Genomic DNA, 22,310 nt, shown 5'->3' on the forward strand with positions numbered 1-22,310 from the left:
GAAAAAATGCAAGATTTGGAACGCTTATAACTCGAGCATTTCTCAATAGATCGCAAAGGTTTTTTCATCAATTGATAGGAAATATATCTACGCATCTATCATAACGATTAACATTTCATTTTTCTTGAGATAAATAATTGAATAATTGTGAAATATCAAGCATTGTCCAAATGCACTATGTGCCCATTTTTGATTGGTCCATTTTGTGCTCCTCAAATCGTACCGACCAAAACGGGAAACCACAGCAGCAGCGAAATAGAATGAACCACGATTGGAAAGGAAAAAGAAAAAAATTAACGAAACATTGGTCGCAGTCTCACACATGCGTAATTCTCGAGCCAGCCAGTCAGCTTAAAAATCCCCGCTCCGCTGCCGTAACGATCATTCTTTGTGTGGACACCGACTGGACAACATCGTTGCTGGACGAGCTGGATGGCGAGGGATCGAGTGCCTTTCTCAAGGCAAGAGGGCGGAGGTGGTAGCGCTGGAGTAGAGTAGAGTAGAGTAGAGTTTTCAAAGGGCCTTTCTCAAGGCTAGAGACGAATGAACTGCAAAAGTTTAAAGTCTCTATAATACAATACCTTCCTTACTTCCTTCCGTAACGATAATTCTCATTCAAACCGTACACCACATCGTTTCGCATCACATCACATCATCAAACTAACACAAGCAGCCATGTCTGGACATGGCAAAGGAGGAAAAGTGACAGGAAAGGCAAAAACCCGCTCGAACCGTGTTGGACTGCAGTTTCCCGTAGGTGTATTCGCCAATTGCTCCGCAAGGGTAGCTAGGCCGAGCGCGTTAGTATCAGTGCACCAGTCCACCTAGCAACCGTTATAGAGTTTCGGCTGCCGAAGTGATCGAGTTGGCTGGCAAAACTGCTCGCGCTTTGGTTCGGTGGACATCAAGACCTCAACAGGCAGACGCAGAAGAAAAAAAGTTTGTTGTTTCTACAAACTGCTTTGGTGGCAAATCCAGAACAAGGCGGCATCGAGGGCGTTCGAAATGGTTTTTTTTCAAAACCACGAGTACTAAGTTTTCTAAATTGGAACCATTCCATAAAACACGGCGCTCATCAGGGCCATTAAACCTTTCAAAAAAGAGTTTACGAAATACAGTTCAATGCTTTCTAAAACAATATCCAAAATAATAATAAAACACAAATTGATTTTTTCATAATCCTGTTTTTTAGGAAATGATGAGTATGAGAATTTGGCAGTTGTTCAGAGCTTATTGATGGTTGGGGACTTTTCCGATTATTCAATTTTCACCAATTCTTAAATTGTTTCCAGATTGAAAACTTATTCGACATTTAGCTAATTGGACGGTCATGTAATGCGACATATTTATTTGGACATTTTTGTAAACATAGAGTGCAGGGTCCAAATTATGACCCCACATTGAAAGTCGACACTGTACCACTGTCATCACAAATGCAAAATTCAATTACAGGTTAAAATCGCCTCCAATGCGACACTGAGCGGTGCTTCGGCACGTCGCATTAAATCTAATTTACTGTACAACATGTCACAAGCTGGATGGGAAGAAATTTTCCAACTGTGAAATATGTGGCAAGTGGTAAACGCAATCGCTAAACAGGAAGGTTTAGCCGAACAAGATGGGGATATCGAATGATAACAGAACAATAAACTCTTTAGATTAAAGTACAAAACGCGCGGATCCGCTGAAAAATATATCATTCTTTTTCAAAACGTAAATCAGTGTGGTTGTATGGCATCGTTTCACATCACAATATACCTAATAGCGGTTATAGAATTTCGGCCGCCGGAGTGCTCGAGTTGGCTTGCAAAGCTGCTCACGACAATAAGAAAACCCGTCTACAGAACAGAGCACATTCGGTTCGGTGGCAACAACTAGTTTCAGCGAGTGGCAAACGCAATCGCAAAACGGCAGCAGGTAGGAGAAGGAAAAAAATTGTTTATACAGATTGCTTTGGTGGCAAAACCAGCCACCGTAAAACACGGCGCTTTTCAGGGCCATTAAACCTTTCAAAGAAGACTTATTAAAAGTTTTCACAATTCCAAAGCATTCTAAAGTGACATAATATGACATATAATATAAACTGATTGATCATTCAGTTTTCACAAACCCATGCATGGTTTCCGAATTAAAAGTGGCTTCAAATTACAACACATTGTATGCAGGATGGCATTGACGAATTTTCTCGGTAGCAACAACTGCTTTCTTTGGTTGATAACTGATGTTGAAAATTGACTGACGTTACATCTGCATTGTATAGAAACATAACTAAGGAGCAACATGATGAGCTATGTATTTCCTGCTGCTCTGTTCTTATTTTAAAGTACTTTAATCCTGTGTTAATTTACTGTTGGTTTTTCAGAACGCTTATAGCTCGTTTAATTCTCGACAGATCGTAGAGTTCGTCTCCAAAACCTCAGTTCTTTTTCATTTCTACGAGGGTCACTATTTATATTTCGGGAACTGGCAACACTGATGTCATGTGAGTCCATCTGACGGTTCCATCGTAAAGTTTGACATTTTTGACGATATACGTACTCAGAACATTTTGTCATACGGACGCTATTTGTTCATTTTATATTTAGTTGAAAGTTTGGTCTCGGCAAAAAAATGGAACTGAATCGTGAACATTTTTGTGCGATGATTTTTTACGACTTTCGACGTGGATTATCACAACAAGAGTGCGTCAATCAACTTAATTTGACTTTTGGCGATGAAGCTCCATCAAAAACCACTGTGTATCGCTGGTATAGTGAATTCAATCGTGGTCGTAGTTCGCTGTCCGACGAGTTTCGTGAAGGTCGTCCAAAATCGACTGTACTGCCAGAAAACATCGATGCTGTGCACGAAATGATTAAGCAAGATCGTCATGTAACCTATTGTGAGATTGAGGCATCCCTAAGCATTAGTTCCACCAGCATATATGCGATTTTACATGAACACTTAGTTGTGCGAAAATTATGTTCACGTTGGATCCCACATAATCTGACAATCGCTAAAAAAAAGGCTCGTGTCGATTGGAATAAATGCTTTGAAAATTGGTTTAAGCGCATGCAAAAGTGTATCGATCATCGTGGCGAGTACTTTGAAAAACAATAAAAATATATTCGCAGCTTAACTATTTGTTTTTGTTCCTATTCCCGAAATATAAATAGTGACCCTCGTATTTACTTTGTTTGCGGAGATACAAATCTTACAATTCATTCGTCTACGAAACCACAGTTTAAGGTACGGTAATGTGCTGAATAGTGAAATATATGATAGTGAATGAGCTGATGACCACCTATGCATTCCCTATCACAGCCATCATTTTGATTGTACGATATGTGCATACGCCAAAAGATGCCCGGCGTTGTACATTTAATAAGTACAAAGCCTTCAGAAAAAATCAAGAATCAACTATGAAATAGTGAGAAAAAATTGAGAAAGTTGGTAAAAAAAGCAAAAACACAACACAAAAGGTTCTTTTCAGAACCGCCAACATGTTCATAAAGAGTAAACAGTAAACTAATCCATTTTTCAGGTAGATAGGTCGGTATTCACGTAGGAGAAGGAAATAAAACAATATATTTTAAATATATATTTAGCAAAAGCTGTCCCCTTTGTATAGTCCTACGTCACTCCGGTTATGTCCCCGACATTACCCACCCGTCTTTTTTTATCCCATTTATTTATTTAAGGCTCATTAGCATTTTAGCTGTAACAGAGCCGAATTTTAATCGTGTACATGTCACATGGTTATCATATCTATAATTAGCACATTACACAGTTGCCATTCGCCAGTATTCCTTCTATACCATTACATATGCTACATTCACACAGTAGCCATTTAGGCGTAAGGGTATTCTTTCTGTTCTTCCATTATCCAGTTGGATCACCGGACAGCGGAGACAGTTGTTTGATCATTGTTGAGTTATTTATAGAACAGTAGCCCGATGTGCCTGGCAGAGCAGAGCAGTTGTATGGATGAATCGATCTTATTTCGACCGTGGATCGATCTCCATCGCTGATGATTGTTGCGTGGACGTAGCTATTCTGTAACAACACAAAGATGGTCAATGAGGGCCCTGAGTTTTGAACTCACGATCGATCGCTTACTAAGCGAACGCGCAACCAATGTGGCTACGGAGACCCCCAAATAACATTCTTGTTACTTATCATATAATTTCTGTTTAATTTCATCATAATTAGTGGAGAATGTGGTATTGAGATGAGTATTGACAGAAAATTAGAACAAGAGAGAAAAGAGACAGTCTTGTATTGGGGATACCTCTAACAAGAAGTGTTCAAGTAATATTATAAAAGTTAGAATAAATCAGGATATTAAAACTATGTATTTTTTGACGTAGAACTACGTCTTTCAGCAAGGGTGCCAAATCAGAAAACAGGTCACGTTTTTATGAAATAAAGTTAACGTTAATAACTATTTTCTCTGTGAACGAATTCTCATGATTTGCATACCAATCGAATCGGAAATTCTTTAAGATTTGTTTGATATACTATACATTACAATTCGCTAATCTCTGAACGGTTTAAATTGATGATGAACTGGAAGTTCTGCCGATTTGTGTGCTAACCCTACCTACTAACAGATCGGAAAGATGTTTGCATCAATTGATAGGAAATATTTCTACGCATCTATCACAATTAATAAAATGTTATCTTTCATGAGATGAACAATTGAATAACTGTAAAATGTCAAGCGTTCAAAACCAATGGGGGTATTTCTTTCCCACTTAGCTGTGTTTCCCTTACACGGACTTCAAAATTGATGTGCCTGGGGGAATACATGCAAGTCGGGGGTATTTTTTTGGCGTTCACAACTTTTGTACTCACTTGTCGTTGTGCAGACCGGAATATGTTTCCCTAAACCGTACTTTTGAACTGAGAAGCCTGGGAAAATCGTCATTCCAAATACTAGAGGTGAATGAACTTTTACGGCTCGAGAACTATGTAAACATGAGATGTGCCATAATTTCAGAGGGAAATGTAAAATACAACGATCAATTGACATTCTTCCGTTCACATATTTTGGTAGTCCTAGGCATCATATCAAACGTAAAAGGATGTTCATCAAATTTATTTGTAACGAATAACATAATCTATTACAAAAATTTCGATGCATTCTAAAATAATATCCAAAGTGGTAAACAAGTGGATTGCATAATATAATTGCGTAGTTCTACGTCGAAAATATGTGGTCTTGTCCTAGATACAACCCCTTATATTTTTTTTCTTTTATTTTTTGCAATTTCTTGAAAGTTTTCATTTTGTGGTCTAGCCTAATGATTATTTGCCGACAGCTTTCAGTGACAAAGAAAACCTTTGGCATTCAGTTATCCCTTCCTTAGCGGTCAGTAGGGAGTTTTGCCCCGAGCCATCTGTATCTTCATTGAAGTAGTTTAGCATGGTGTAACCGAATGTGCTGTTGGAGATTCCAATTATGCTTAAACGCTTTCGGGCAATGTGGACAAGAACACGGGCGATCATCTGCAAAGAAAATTCACTGTTGGATGATTCATCATTGCAAAACATTCTTCACTAACCACTATGACTTCGAATGTGTGCTTGGAGCCCTGAAGAACGTGAAAAAGCTTTCGAACAATGTGGACAGAAGTAGGGACGTTCATCTGCAATGAAACGAATCTGCATGATGGTTAAGTACGGAAAAACATTTTCCACCAACCCGTATGAGTTCGAATGTGCTGTTTGAGCGTCCAATTATGCTTAAAAGCTTCCGGACAATGTGGACAAGAGTAGGAACGTACATCTGCAAAGGAAATACCCTGTTGCATAGTTTCTCGTTATAAAATATTCTTTACCAACCACTATGACGTCGAATGTGTTCATGGAGCGTTGAAGAAAGCTTAAACATTTTCTGACAATGTGGACAAGAATGGGGACGTTCACCTGCAAAGAAATTACCCTGCTAAATGATTCATTATAGACGAATTTCATGCCAATTCAACTGGCCGTTGGCAGCACCATCTCAGATAGTAGCGAAACGTTGTGGGTGAAACACATGTGTTTTTAAAACAACTGCATACTTGAAATATTAAAAAAATGGACTGCTTTTTTAAAAGAGCCAAATTTTTTTTCTTGATTTTTTACAAAAAAAATATAACTCAAAATCTATAATACCTACAAAATTCGGATCAAAGGATGAAATGTAGAAAATAGTTTGAATTTTCATTGAAAAATATCAAATTTTTTTGAAAAAAAATCACTGGAAAAAATTATTTTAAAAATTAAAATTCTTTTTTCTCAAAACCGTATTTCTTAAAATTCTCAAGAAAATTATATGCATAGTCCTTACAGATTCCAACAAGTCGTCCATACATCGGAATATGGGTACTTTTATAGGGAAAAAAAATTTGGGCATTAATTTTTTCATGTTTTTCTTTGAAAAATTACTATCAATGTTTAATTCGTAACATTTGTATGAATATATTATCGCGATTTGCATGCTCTGCTAACTGTTTTCTATTCACAAACATGTCAAACACGAAAATGTAACGAGTAAAATATTTTTTTTTCCAGGCGTCTCCATACCAAAATGCTCTATATTCTAGAAACTATAGAAGACTAGCTGACCCGTCTCGCCCAAAATTTGTTTTTTGTTATCAATACCTTCAAACATTCATGTTTGAGTCCAATTCAATCCAAGTTTGAGTCCAATCGCAGAACTGTTCATTGATTGATCTTCTAATCGACCCCGTTGAATTTACCTAGTACTTCTACCAAAACTCATCATTATAATATCCGATTATTTTCAGACACAATTTTCGTTTTTTTCAACCACTTGCAAATAACATGTTTCTCCGTTACATGTTTGATGCAGAAAATATGATAGAATGAAGACAGACCCCTCCCCTCTTCTCCCTTTAGAGAGGGGGAGGAGTGTCTATTCACCCTAGAAACGTTTCGTGCACCCTAAAATCTTCACATGCCAAATTTAGCTCCATTTGCTTGATTAGTTTTCGAGTTATGCAGAAATTTGTGTTTCATTTGTATGATAGCCCACTCTAAGAGAGGGGGAGGAGTGTCGAACCACCATAGAAACATTTATTGCATTCCAAAACCTCCATATGCCAAATTTGGTTTCGTTTGCTTGATTAGTTCTCGAGATATACATAAATTTGTGTTTCATTTGTATGACGCCCTCCTTAGAGACGGGGGGTGGAGTGTCTAACCACCATAAAAACATTTATTGCACCCTAAAACCTCCACGTGCCAAATTTCGTTTCATTTGCTTGATTAATTCTGATGAGCAAATGGTAGCGTGTGACCGATGCGAGATGTGGTGGCATTTTGCGTGTGTAGGCGTTGGAGAAAGCATCAGTGCAAAGGATTTTCTGTGCCCGAAATGCAATCCACCAACCGAGACTACTCTTGTGACGCCAAACAATACAGAAGAGACTCCTCGTATTGTACCTCCACGAATTGCGGCCAACGTAGCAAACAGTGCAGCTACCGGAAGCTCACGAAGACGAAGTCAACTGCGGCTAAAAAAGCTAGAAGAGGAGAAAGTACTGATAGAACGCCAGTTAGAACTGGAGAGGAAGGAAAAGAAGAATGAGATCGAGAAGAAAAAGCTTGAACTGGAGAAAAAAATTCAACGAAGCGAAATTTCAAGTGCTGGAGCAGGAGCTGAAAGAGGATGAAGACGATCGAAGAACCCGTAAATCCCAGCAAAGCAGTCGGAGTAAGGTCAAACAGTGGATCGGAAGCCAACAACTAGGGGACAAGGGAGCGATGGATCCTGTCACCCAAGAGAAAGTGCTTAACCAGATGCCGTCTCCGCAAGATGCAATGGAAGGTACTTCGACCGACAGCAGCCTGCTAACGAGCGAACTCCCATCAATAGGGATCAATCCTATCAAATTACGCTAGCTCAGTCCTCGGCCATAAAACAACCGGTGAATTCTCCAATAAAACCTAGTGCACGCAACGCCTTTCCTCTAGTACAACGGACTGATGGTCCGATGCGTCCCTTGGATCCAATAAATCCAAACGGACAACGACAGACGCAAGCCAGATCCTCAACAGTACCACCTTCGCTTCCCAATCCTTCTGCGGTGGACAATCGTTACTCGTATGCACCTCCAGAGGACATCTCGAACGTTCCACTCGGAATCCCGCATACGGCTTACGTAGGGCTCGCACCACACCAGCTAGCAGCAAGGCAGGTAATGCCAAAGGAACTCCCGGCGTACTCTGGAAGCCCAGAAGATTGGCCGGATGTACGTTACGACATAATCCGTTGCTGCACTCCATAACTAAAGCGTCTGGTCAACCTTCAACGAGCGGTACATGCGTCAATAATCATTTGCACCATGGTCAAATATCTCTATTTCGTGTGGTACCGGTTACGCTGTTTTGCAAGACCCGGTCACTGAACACTTTTGCGTTCTTAGACGATGGGTTGTCTGTTACGTTACTAGAGAAGTCAGTAGCTGATTATCTGAACCTAGATGGAGAAAGCGACACCTTATGCCTGACCTGGATGTCTAACGTGACGCGAGTAGAGCCTGAATCAAAACGGGTCAGCGTGGATATCTCGGGGGCAAGTTTGTCTCGTGAATACAAAATTGCACGTGCACGGACGGTTCAGAAATTGAATTTACCACGGCAAACGCTAGACTATTCAAATTTAGCTTCGGGTTACCCACACTTGAAACAATTACCGATAGCTGACTACGAGGACGCAATTCCGAAGATTCTAATCGGCTGCGATAACGCGTACCTTGAGGCAGCGTTGAAGATAAGGGAAGGTGGACCGAACGTGCCGATAGCTAGAAAAACACGCTTGAGATGGTCGATCCATGGACCACTGGGTTCCAATGAAGCGGTGGCAGAATATAGCTTCCATATCTGCGAATGTTCACCGGACGACGACGATCTGCACGAGTTGGTGAAACAACATTTTGCCATAGAAAGTTTGGGATTTTCCTTGGAGCAGTGTCCAGAATCTGCAGACAATCAGCGGGCGATGCGAATTTTGAAAACGACAACGAAACGCGTCGGACAGCATTTCGAAACCGGACTGATTTGGAAATATTGAATGGCGTTAACGTTCCCATGGAACTTTTGCCGTCTCAACGTATGCATTAACTAGCGTCATTTATTAATACTTAGTTGAGATTTCTTAAGCCAAATAACACGCCTTGAATGTATTCCGAGGGGCAAGCTCTAGAATACGCGCGACCACAGTGCAAGTCGAAGGAAATTTCTTTAACGAAAAATCCCCCGGCCAGAACGGGAATAGAACCCGAACACCCGGCATGATAATGTGAGACGCTAACCACTCGGCCACGGATGCACCTGATTTGGAAATATGACAGCTGCGACAGCTACTTAATGGCAGTGAGGAGATTGCAGTGCTTGGAAAGAAGGATGTATGCCGACCCTGTTATAGGCACATGCGTTAAAAATCAGATGCTTGAGTACGAGCAGAAAGGATACATGCACCTATCAACGGAGCAAGAACTGAGGGAAGCAGACCCCAGAAGGACGTGGTATCTGCCGTTGGGGGTTACCATCAATCCCAAGAAACCTGGGAAAATACACATCTTTTGCGATGCGGCGGCCAAGGTAAATGGAATCTGTCTCAGCACCATGTTGCTGAAGGGACCAGACTTGCTCGTGTCGTTACCAGCAGTACTGTTTGGATTCCCAGAACGCAAGGTGGCAATCTGCGCAGATGTGCGAGAGATGTTCCACCAAATATTCATCAAAGAAGAGGACCGACATGCGCAGCGACTTCTGTGGAGAAAAAATCCAGCTGACGATCCGCAAATCTTTTTGATGGATGTTGCGACATTTGGTTCGACTGTTCTCCATGCTCGGCCCAATTTATTAAAAATGTCAACGCCTGCGAATACGAGGTGCTATACCCTGAAGCAGCGAATGCCATCAAACGAAAGCATTATGTCGACGACTATCTCGACAGCGTCGACAACATCGAAGAAGCCGTGCGACGGGCGGTGGAGGTGAAATACATTCATGCGTGCGGCGGGTTTGAGATTCGGTCATGGATGTCGAACAGTTACGAGGTTCTTGCGCAAATCGGAGAAGAAGCATCTCCCAAGCAGAAGAGCTTGTGTCTAGAGCAAAATAAAGAAGCTGAACGCATCCTTGGGATTCTATGGCTCCCGAAGGAGGATGCGTTTACTTATTCTCCGATGATTGGTGAAATTCCAGTCTGGCCAACGAAGCGGGAAGTGCTGAGAGTCGTAATGCGGCAGTTCGATCCATTGGGATTCCTCTCACACCTCTTGGTGCATGCGAAAATCCTAATACAGGACATATGGCGAAATGGAACGAAGTGGGATGAACGGATTTCCGAGCAGTAGCAGTTGCGATGGAAGCAGTGGATTGCAATGTTTCCATTATTAGCAGAGGTGCGGCCGCCCGCAGCTGCTTTCCGGGGTACACGATTTCGGAAATAAGTATGTTACTAATTCACGTTTTTACGGACTCCAGTGAGCAACTTTCGCCTGTGCGGCTTACCTCCTGGCTGAAATTGCCGGAACTGTCCACTGTGCGCTAGTAGCAACAAAATCGAAAGATGCACCTTTGAAGCTGCTCTCTATACCGAGGTTGGAGCTTCAAGCGGCGGTTATCGGAGCTCGCCTATTAAATAGGATTACGACTTCTCACAATCTGCCAATAACAAGTAAATACATCTGGACAGACTCCCGAACGGTGTTGGCCTGGATCAACTCGGACCAGGAGGAAATACCGGCAGTTTGTGGCATTCCGGATCGGCGAGATCTTGTCCAAAACAAACGATTGGAGATGGGTTCCCTCCAAAATGAACGTGGCAGATGAAGCCACTAAGTGGGGCAGTGGACCACAACTAAGCTCCGGCTGTCGGTGGTATCGTGGACCCAGCTTTTTATATGAGCCGGAGAGCTGTTGGCCAACACAACCTACGCATTCAATGGAAACTACAGAAGCGTTACGAACCTGCGCGGTGCATCACCACGAATTGCCGACACATGTCGTTGTATGGGATAGGTTTGCGCTCGATCGGCTATGTACGTCGATTCATTCTGAACATCGTAGGGAGGCATAGGGCCACAGACTTCACTACAGGACCGCTGTCCCAGTGCGAACCCGCTGCTGCTGGAGAGGTTATACTACGTCTAATTCAAAGAGAATCTTATCCGGAGGAAATAGAGATCCTAACTTCGGCGAGAAACTCGCAGCTGGACAAGAGACAAACGAAGAGATTGCTCAAGATGGAGAAACAAAGTAAGCTTTTCCGACTATCTCCGTTTGTAGACGAAAAAGGTGTGTTGCGCCAGGAGAGTCGCGCAGCTCAAACATCGTTCGTACCATACGACACCCGGTGTCCGATTATCCTTCCCAGAAGTCATCGCGTCACGAAATTAATAATTGCTTGGTACCATATGCGGTATCTTCATGAACACCACTCGACGGTGCTGAATGAAATGCAGCAGCGTTTTTATGTGTCTAACCTGCGATCGTTGATCAGGAAAAGCAAACAGGACTGTATGTTTTGTCGAGTCTACACAGCGAAGCCTACCATACCTCGGATGGGACCGTTGCCCGCGGCCAGATTGGGAGCCTTTTTCCGCCCATTCACGTTTGTGGGCTTAGATTATTTTGGACCAATGACGGTGCGCGTCGGTCGGAGTCTCGTGAAAAGATGGGTAGCCTTGTTTACCTGCCTATCCATTAGGGCAGTCCACTTAGAGGTTGTACACTCCCTCACGACGGTGTCCTGTAAAAAGGCTATACGACGTTTTGTCATTCGTCGAGGGGCTCCGCTCGAAATATATAGCGACAACGCCACGAATTTTGTAGGAGCCAGCAATGATCTAATCCAGGAGAGCAGAAGCATCAACGGACAACTTTCTCAAACCTTCACGAACACGCAAACGAAGTGGTTATTCATTCTCCCCTCCGCTCCGCACATGGGCGGAACATGGGAAAGGCTAATGAGGTCAGTTGCCGTCTACGCTATGTCTGCATCCGACAAACCGGACGAAGAAACATTTAGCACGGTGATGGCGGAAGCTGAAGGAGTGGTAAACTCCAGGCCACTAACGTTTATCGCTTTGGAGTCTACGAGCCAGGAAGCATTAACTCCAAATCACTTCCTGTTGCTCAATTCTAACGGAGTCGTACAACCACCACGGGATCTGCTAGAACCGAAGGTTGTCGGAATTAACGACTGGAAGTTGTGTCGAGAGATGGTGGATCACTTTTGGCGCAGGTGGATCAAGGAATACCTTCCCATGATCACCAGGAGAACGAAGTGGTTTGTAGATTGCAAGCCTTTGAAGCCGGGGGATCTTGTAATAATAATTGAGGAGAAAACCAGAAACGGCTGGACCAGAGGTCGAGTTCTTCAAGTCATCGCATGGCTTTGCTACCAAATCGATTGTAAGTAGTTTGAACTGCGTGTTATTGAATGATCGAATGATTTAAATTATTGTAGGCTAGAAAGAAGAGAATTTAAGGGCATAGAAGAAGGAAGAAATTGTTGGTCAAATAGAACGGATACGAAGTGTGAGTAGACAGAGGTTAAGTTATAAAAGGAATGAATAAATAAAACATATTTACAGCTTTTAGCTGTGTCCAACAAAGGATTGTGATCTGCTTAAAATATCCTGAAAATCTCGCCAACAGTTGTAGTGATTGGACATAAGCCGAGATATCCCGCGAATGAAATCACGACCTACATTCAATTCCTTGCACCATGCACTCGTCGAGACCTTAGGGATAATCGTATGTAACCAACGACCGAACTCATCTTCACTCCACATGCGCTGCCAACTTACGAGTGTGTGCTGACGAGGAATGTGGAAAAAATTGTTATAAGCAATTTGCCTTTCAAAAAGTGTGCCTTCTGAAGCGCCCACCTTAGCTAGCGAGTTCGCTTTCTCATTCCCCGGTATCGAGCAATGAGAGGGAACCCATACTAAGGTAATCTTGAATAATTTTTCGACCAAAACACTCAATAGTTGTCTTATTCTTGTTAGGAAATGAGATGAGCGTTTATCAACTTTCATTGAGCGGATTGCCTCTATTGAGCTGATAGTGATCCCCGATTTTTGAAATTAATCGTTCATCCACTAATCGAATACTTTTCAGCAGTTTGTTATTCGATACGAATAATCGCTCCAAATAAATCGATTAATCGATTATTTCGTCACACTGAGAGAAATAAATAGTTAGACTAATATTTCTCATTTGTTAGAAAGCCATCTGGAATCAAAAGTGTTCATTCCGCATGAAACTCAATTATTTTTTACGCTCCCCCCAAACTCGTAAACGAAGCTCATTTCGAATCGACGGCATTGATTTTATTTTAGGAGTTCAGGAGAACGTCAAAGATAATGATTGATTTTCAGGATAAAACTGCAGCGGCCGTACGTTTTTTTGCTCTGGGTTTGGATCGATTAATCGACGTAAATAATTCGTTCGCTTCGATTGTTGGTTGAGCAGTATTCGTTCGATTAATAATCGATTTCTGTAGGAAGTATTCGACTAATCGATTAATCGAACGATTATCGGGTATCACTATGAGCTGAGACTGTCTGAAAAAATAAAATAAGGGTCGATGGGTAGTGTTTCAATGATGATGCGTAGTATATCGCACCCACCTCAGCGACATACACGGAACAAGGATCTTTGAGTTTGAAAGAGGCACTGGAATTTTCATTGAAGATGCCGAAGCCAGTGGACCCGTTTATGAATAAACCGTCAGTAAAGAACATTTTATCAGATCAAACTTTCCCATATTTTTCCGAAAATATCGACGGAATAACATTGGAGCGTAGTGACCTGGGGTTCCATGGATTTTTTGTCGCATGGACAGATCAAAAATGACAGAGGAATTGCAAAAGTATGGGGAGCAAACTTGGTTGAAGATGCCTGGTGATGGGTGCACGTCGTGGGTGAGGTACTCATGGTATAAAGACATAAAACTTGACTGAGGAGTCAGTTGGAGTAGATTTTTGAAGTTATCAATCACCAATGGATTCATGATCTTGCAACGGATGAGAAACCTGTAAAATAATTCTGTGAACCGAAGAGTAAGCGAGGATACTCCTGCCAAGACTTCGAGACTCATCGTATGTGTCGAATGCAAACACTCCATGGCTATACGCAGGCAACGATATTGTATTCTCTCCAGCTTGAGAATATGAATCCTAGCGGCTGATCGGAAGCAAAAACTGACATATTTTAACACTAATATTAACTAATAATATCGTTGTTTTGTACAGCTTAATGAGGTCTCCTGAATGGGCACCCCGCCATGTTTCGGTTATTGTTTGGAGAAAATTGATTCTTTGTTGTTATTTCTGTTTCAAATATGCAATGTGTATTCTCCATGTACACTTAGAGTCAAAATATACATCAAGGTATTTGAAAAACACCGAGTGTCTGATCGTTTTGCCGGATAGGTGAAGCTGGAATTGGGCGGATTCGTGCTTCCTAGAAAGAACGACCATTTCGGTTTTCTCCGTAGAGAATTCGATACCCAGCTTGAGAGCCCACGTGAACAGGTTGTTCAGAATATATTGCAACGGTTTTTGCAGAATGGCGGGATTAGTATCCGTGATGGAAATAACTCCATCGTCTGCAAGTTGTCTCAGCGTGCAATCTCTAGTTAGACAATCATCTATATCATTGACGTAAAAACTACACATGAGGGAGCTTAGGCAGGAGCCTGGATTTCAGAAGATAGCAGCGCGAGACAATCATTCGTCCCTTCATCTCGGCGCAAGCCAAACCGCGTATTTGACAGCAAATTGTCCGTTTCGACCCACTTGTCCAAACGAAGTAGAATAATTTTCTTTAACAATTTACAAATACAAAATAACATTGCAATCGGCCTATACGTATTGTGATCGCAAGCCGGCTTGTTGAGTTTTCCAAAAAAAAAATACTTTTTGAGAAAATTAATTTTTAAAATAATTTTTTTTCAGCGAAACTTTAAAAAAAAAATTGTATTTTTTATGAAAATATAAAGAATTTCCTACATTTCATTCTTTGGCCCAAATTTTGTAGATATTATAGTTTTTGAGTTTTAATTTTTTGTAAAAAATTAAGAAATTTTTTTTGGCTCTTTTAAGAAAGTAGTCTATTTTTTTTAATATTTCAAGTACGCAAAGTTGTTTAAAAGACCCATATGTTTACACCCACAACGTTTCGCTACATTCTGAGATGGTGCTGCCAACTCCTAAGACGAGTTGGCATGAAATTCGTCTATAACAAAATATTCTTTACCAACCCGTATGAATTCGAATGTGCAGTTTGAGTGCCGATTGTTTTCCATACGTCTTTGCACAATGTGGACATGAAAATGGAAATTCACCTTCAAAGAAAATACTTTGCTGAATGGTCGGTTATAGTAAAACATTCACAAACCCGTATGAATTCGAATGTGCTCTCGGAATGCTGTAGGATTTGTAAACGCTTTTGGACAATGTGGACAAGGATACGGACATTCGCCTGCAGAAGAATGATTTTGCTGAATGGTAACAATATAACAAAAAATAAAACATTCTTCACCAACCCGTATGAGTTCGAATGTGTAGTTTGAGCGTTGATGAATTTTTAAATGCTTTCGTGCAATGTGAACAGGGATAGGGACGTGCATCTGCGGAAGAAAGACTCTGTTGAATGGTTCATCGATGTAAAGCATTCTTCACCAACCACTATGACTTCGATTATGTTTTTGGAGGCCTGAAGAACGCTTGAACGTTTTCGGACAATGTGGACAAGAATAGGGACGTTCACCTGCGAAGGAATAACCCTGGTGAATGATTCATTGTAATAAAATATTTGTTACCAACCCGTATGAATTCGACTGTGCTCTTGAAGTCCGAATTTTGTGCGAAAAGTTTTGTCACACTTTTCACATTGAAACGGTTTCTCTCCTGGAATATATTATCAGTCGATGTTTACAAAAATGACACCTCATTCTCATTCGTGGGTTGTCGTATGTGGTCTTTCTTACCATTGTGACGGACTGGAGCAACCGGAATGATGGATGTAGTGTCGTCTTTTTCGTCCATGGCGTTGATGAAGAATTCCTCGTTGTTTTCTCCCTTGATTTGTATTTCGGCTTCTTGTTCAATTGAATCAAAATCTGCTGTTGGGTCTGCCTCATACATTTTATCATTATCCAACAGCTCGTGGTCATCAATCATTAACTCTGGTTCCATCTTGATGTCAGTCGGTTTAACGTTGGGCAAAATTTGAAAGCAGCTATCGGGAATGCTGTGGAGGCTTATAAATTCTTGGCGGCATTTCTCGCACGTGGGATAGCTGCTGAACTGAGAAGCTAAACCGCGTAATTTCTGCAGAATAAAATCTTGTTCCTTCTTCGGAAGATGAGTGAGGACCAGTACGTGATGAAATTCCCCATTGCGCATATCAAAGCAGAAGCTGCATTGCTCGCTGGTAAAATAGAATTTTATTAGTGTTATTCAAAATTTTTTAACCAATATTCAACGATTACGATATGCATACGAATACTCGCATTTCCATGGCTCAAAATAATTAAATCACACAACAATGGGAAGATGACTAGACTAGACTAGAACTCTCAGAAGTAATGCACCAATACCGATACTGTTCCATGCAGTTGTTTATTTCTAAAATTGGCATACAAATTTGTAAAAGTTTGCATGGCCACATTTTCGTACAAGATAGTCGCCTTTATTTTACGCGCCGAATGACGCAACGTAGCAAAATTTCTCGCTTTATTGTTGAACCTACCTTACTTTTCATAACATATGAATCAAATCTCCCATAAATGGCAAACAATAGCCACCCCATTCGTCTTTGGGAACACCGTGACTCGAACCATTTCACGTCATTCGCCGCACGGAATAAATGGGAGTTTTCAATGTAAGCGCGGCCTAAGGGTGCGTTTCCATAAGGTGAAACCCGGAAGATATAACGGAAATTCAAGTGCCTCAAAAAAAGAGAATCAATTAGCGAGCTTTCTTTCGACTATTCTCTTATCCATATTTTTGTGAATTATGCACAAAAATAGAATAATGTTGCACTTGAAGAAATAAATTCTGTGATGAAAATGCATGTAGTGTTCACATAGAATTTTTGTTCTCAATTTCTTTCGGATGGAAACATACCTTAATATATTATATATCAAAAAAATAAAATACCTGATAATAAAATAAGTGTCTAAACATTCTATTAATAAACTTACACATTGTTTCTAACAGTCGCCATCTCACTCCGATTTTCTTTTATACTAATGAGTTCAAAGCTCTGTCCATTTATAACATAGAAATAATTATCTCCAGCACCATAAATATCAAATACGCTCGTTGAGCGGATTGTTTACAAAACATAACTAGCCTTAACCAAGGAAAGTATCATCTTGGCCTTAACCAAGGCGCTTTTATAAATGTAGGTATATATAGAGGCGCCCAAGACGGGTCTATGGTACTAGGTGAGGCCGTTTCGTCACTAAGTTGATTAGGGGAGCGGTATATGAAAACAGTACGGAAGAAAGCAGAAGGGGAATTATTTGCTTGTAGAGTGAAAGAGACAGACTGATCACGAGCGAGCTTCGCCACTAGCGTATTGTGTATTGTTTACAAACAAAACACAGTAGACTTCCAAGATGGCTGAAGAGTCGTTTTAGCAAGTTGGCCCACCTTAGGATATACTTCTAGGCACCTTGGAGGCGCCCAAGGCGCCTAGAAGTATATACCAAGGCGCCTAGAAGTATATCCTAAGGTGGGCCAACTTGCTAAAACGACTCTTCAGCCATCTTGGAAGTCTACTGTGTTTTGTTTGTAAACAATACACAATACGCTAGTGGCGAAGCTCGTGATCAGTCTGTCTCTTTCACGCTACAAGCAAATAATTCCCCTTCTGCTTTCTTCCGTACTGTTTTCATATACCGCTCCCCTAACCAACTTAGTGACGAAACGGCCTCACCTAGTACCATAGACCCGTCTTGGTATATACTAAGGTAGGCCAACTTGCTAAAGCCACTCTTCAGCCATCTTGGAAGTCTACTGTGTTTTGTTTGTAAACAAAACACAATACGCTATTGCCGAAGCTCGCTCGTGATCAGTTTGTCTCTTTCACGCTACAAGCAAATAATTCCCCTTCTACTTTCTTCCGTGCTGTTTTCATATACCGCTCCCCTAACCAACTTAGTGACGAAACGGCCTCACCTAGTACCATAGACCCGTCTTGGAGGCGCCTTGGCCTTAACCAAGGCGCCTCTATATATACCTTCTATATATATTATACATATATACAAGCGCCTTGGCCTTAACTAGAGATGTGCCATCCGCTCATGAGCTGTTCATCCGAATCGCTTCATCATAGTGAGCGGATTCGGATCGGCTCGCAATAAAAAAAAACAGCTCTCCAGCTCACATCGTAGCTGATGAGCTGCTGAGCTGCAGAGAGTGTGTGTTGTGAGATACGAAAGAATTATCTGTCTCCCGTTCTTGAGCGGACCTTATACTTATGACAGACATACAGCTGTACTTGCGCTGTACTTCGAAAAATGTATGTCTGTCACCATGTACAGCGCTAGAACCATGCAAGCAACTCGGTACAATCGCTGTTTCTGTACCGACCTGTTTCACCGTTGTACATGACTACAGTTGTACTGTGCGCAGCACCACAAACGGTTAGTGGTGGGTAGCATGAAGAAACTGAATCAAAACACTTGGTAAGTATTCTTTTCATTAACTTTCTCTTGAGTTAATAACTCAGATTGAAAACTTGTTTGTTGTGTTTGATAGTTCAGACGCTAAATAAAAAACTTTTTCATTGAAACATGAGGTGAAAATTGGTCGAATTTATGATTGTCAATTTGACATGCGGTGCAATGTACAACCAAAGTATGTCTGTCATGCTACGATGGTACCTGTACAACGCTGTACACGTACAACGCAAGTACAGCTGTATGTCTGTCCCTGGTATTACACGGTCAATATTATTGGCAATATAATGACAACTGAACACAGCCGATGACGCAGAAATCCGAATTTTCTGATTTTCGAGCAATCGTGACATTTCATATAAATTTCACGTTTTACCTCACGGACTTCGATACTGAGTTGCCAGATTTGCAAGCGGACATTTCATTTTTGTTATAGCGAATTCGTTTTTAAAACTCAGTCAGTGCCAAACTGACTTTGTAATAAAAAAAACGTTTTATGTTTCACGAATGTGGTGGTTTGTTGGTGTGCGTTATATAGTCTGATTTGTTTATATTTGCGACGACAAATGTACAGTGTCGTTGTCTGGTGGCGATATTAGTGCTTGGGAGGTAAATTTTTGACGTAGGATTACGTCTTTCGGAAACATATTGGGGTACAAATTGAAAAACGAATATCGATCGCATCGTGGAAAATGTCCAATTTCAAACGCGTATTGCTCAGTCATTTCATGACGGATTGATGAGATTTTTACATCAACACATTGCGGCACTCTATAACAATATTTCACCAATTAAATAATATATATCATGTAATTAGCTATCGAACAATTGAAAAATCTCAAACCCTATCCAAACGGTACTGATTGGTCGAAATTGACGTCATTTTTCGCCTGCTTCGCTTCTCTCGTTCCCCGATAAGTCAAATATTTGCATGTCGAGCGAGTGGAGGGCGCCTATTTCTCACATACCAACTGATATAAAAGGATGGTAGCATTTTTGGATTTCTCATTCATTCCATACCGACCGTCGTCAGAGACGAACGTGTTTGGAGCTCCATTTACTACCCGTTTTTTAAAAGTTATTTATTTCTCTTTTCAGATTGTCTACCTGCGATTCATCAACCACCTGTCTGCCCTTGAGGACTGCGATAATGGGGAAAACACGGTCAACCGACCCAGGCATACCACATGGAACCAACAAACGACATCGATCGGATACCGGCAAGGAGCCAATATTAGAAAGAAACCGCTATGCTTTATTGAATGGCCACACTGGAGAGGAACCAGTCAATGTTGATAAAAAGGTGAAGGTACCGCCTTATTTCACTACATCAAAGGACATCGGTACTTTGAGATCCGAGCTACTGGCGCAGAAATTGCAGCCGGTGTTCAAAATGTGCAGCATAGGGATTAAGATTACCTGTCCCAATTTGGAACAATACAAGATCGTTGGAACGTACCTGAAAAAGAACAATCATGAGTTTTACACTCATGATATACCTTCTGAAAAACCATTTAAGGTTGTACTACGAGGTATTCCTGCCATTGAAACAGAGGACATCAAAAAGGAACTAGAGCAATCCCATAGTCTACAACCGCAAATCACAAGACAATGGCTTTTCCAATGTTTTGTATCTGATCCACATTAAAAAAGGATCGACCAACAATGGGACCGATACAAACCCCAAAATCGGGACGTCACTCAATGTACTAATTGTCTTGGTTTCGGTCATGGAACAAAAAATTGCCACATGAAAACTCGTTGTGGCAAGTGTGCTGCTGACCATCCAACAAGCGCTTGTAGCCTTCCATAGGAAGAATCTCGCAAGTGTGTCAACTGTGGCGAAAATCACCAAGCCACTAGCCGTAGCTGTACAAAACGTACGGATTTCAAACGCATCCGGAAGCAAGCTACTGATAAAACGCAGAATAGGAAGAAGGTTCCAGAACTTACTGACAAAGAGTTCCCTCCAATGGTTTCTCGTACGATTCCTGTTCTTCCTCCTCTTCCACTTCCTACAGGTCGCCCCCAAACGAGCCTCTTCTAGCGAAAAGCCAAAAAAGGAGCAACCGAGCTATAGTAAGGTTGCAGCTATTGGTTTACCATCTACGGCAACATATTCACCTCACTCTTCTTCTAGTGAGGATCTTTATAGCATGCAAGAACTTGCAACCCTGTTTCTTGAACTAGATCGACAGACTAGAAGTTGTCGCAACCAACAGGAACAAGTGCAAGTCATGCTACATTTTTATTATAATCATGGATCGGTCATCTCTCAGGCTAATTAATTGGAATGCCTGCTCTCTCAAGAGTAAGGTCATCTTTCACTGACTTCTTAGTGACAAACAGCATCGACGTAGCTATCGTTACCGAGACGCATCTTAAACCGAATATTATCCTTCGAGTTCCGAATTATCGTCTGTTGAGAATGGATCGTACTGGTTCTGGTGGAGGAGGTGTTGCCCTTGCCATCAGAAATAACATCAGATATCGACTTTTGCCGTGCTTCAAACTTAACATCATCGAAGCTATAGGGGCGGAAATCACAACATCGATTGGGCCTATTATCGTGATTGCGGTCTATTATCCCAAACAGACGTCAATCAGAGACGGCTCGGCGTTACTTCTTAAAAACGATATCATCAAGCTAACACGAAGGCAGTCGAAATACGTCATCGGCGGGGACATTAATGCTCGACATCAGTCCTGGGGAAACCAAAGGAGGAATCAAAATGGAGTGACTCTAAATGATGATCTACAGTGTGGGCACTACAGGATTCTTAGCCCAGCAACCCCCACTCGCATTTCTCGTTCTGGAGTACATTCCATAATTGATTTCTTCATTACCAACATGGATCGCCACATCGGCGATCCTATTGCCCTTAACGAGCTGAGTTCGGATCACTTCCCAGTGATGGTTGAATTGGGAGTGAATGTCGTAGTCAGGAGGCCACAATGTAGACGAGACTATCATCGTGCGAATTGGGTGGAATTCCAGCAGCTTATCGACAACAATATTGATCTCGATCAGCCTCTTGAATCTCCCGAAGATATCGAAACAACAGTCAGCTATATAAAAACTGCAGTTATTGAGGTTCGCCAAAACCACATCCCAGAAACGATTCAGGTGAGTGACTCTGTTCAAATTGATCCAATTACTAAACATTTGATTAGACTTCGGAACCTCTATCGAAGACAGTACAAACGTACTGGTATTCGAGAGAGGAAACGACTCTGAAACCTGTGCATCATCGTAATGTGCGTTCGGCCGAAAATATTGCTGCTGTTGCTGCCAGTGTGGAGGATGACCCGAATGTTTCGATTCCACGGCGTGCTCAGCAATTGGGCTTGTCAAACACATCATTGTGGCGAATTTTGCATTTGGACTTGCACCTACATCCATATAAAGTCCAAATGGTACAAAATTTAGAGCGTGGTGACCATGGAATGCGTCGGGCATTCGTCGATTGGGTGAACGAACAACAGCAGCAAAATGCTGAATTTTCGCATCAAATTTTCTTCAGCGATGAGGCACATTTCGAGCTCGGTGGCTATGTGAACACCCAAAATTTACGTAAATGGGGCTCAGAAAATCCACAATTGA

General features: G+C 41.5%; 2 protein-coding genes across 7 annotated transcripts in view; both read right to left on the reverse strand.

Annotated features, from left to right (window-relative positions):
• Positions 1 to 22,310, reverse strand: part of LOC129762285 (zinc finger protein 501-like) — a 152,190-nt gene that overhangs the window by 90,387 nt on the left and 39,493 nt on the right. The gene's annotated exons all lie outside the window — the stretch shown is intronic.
• LOC129762379 (zinc finger protein 771-like) lies at positions 3,764 to 17,416 on the reverse strand. Of its 5 annotated transcripts, XM_055760608.1 has the most exons (13): positions 17,178 to 17,416; positions 16,768 to 16,966; positions 16,508 to 16,643; positions 16,004 to 16,446; positions 15,840 to 15,923; positions 15,700 to 15,783; positions 15,560 to 15,643; positions 15,412 to 15,495; positions 15,275 to 15,358; positions 5,827 to 5,910; positions 5,687 to 5,770; positions 5,547 to 5,630; positions 3,764 to 5,490 (listed from the first exon to the last, which is right to left on the reverse strand). In XM_055760608.1, exons 3-13 carry the CDS (start codon positions 16,534 to 16,536, stop codon positions 5,390 to 5,392), a joined length of 1,245 nt encoding a protein of 414 aa, XP_055616583.1. In that variant the 5' UTR covers positions 16,537 to 16,643; positions 16,768 to 16,966; positions 17,178 to 17,416; the 3' UTR covers positions 3,764 to 5,389. The 5 variants fall into 5 exon arrangements, with proteins under 5 accessions (XP_055616583.1, XP_055616603.1, XP_055616597.1 ...); XM_055760628.1 differs by lacking the exon at positions 16,508 to 16,643 and having other exon boundaries at positions 17,178 to 17,415; XM_055760622.1 differs by lacking the exons at positions 16,508 to 16,643; positions 16,768 to 16,966 and having other exon boundaries at positions 17,178 to 17,415.

Source organism: Toxorhynchites rutilus, chromosome 1, assembly GCF_029784135.1.
Source record: "Toxorhynchites rutilus septentrionalis strain SRP chromosome 1, ASM2978413v1, whole genome shotgun sequence".
In the NCBI taxonomy this organism is placed as follows: Eukaryota; Metazoa; Arthropoda; class Insecta; order Diptera; family Culicidae; genus Toxorhynchites; species Toxorhynchites rutilus.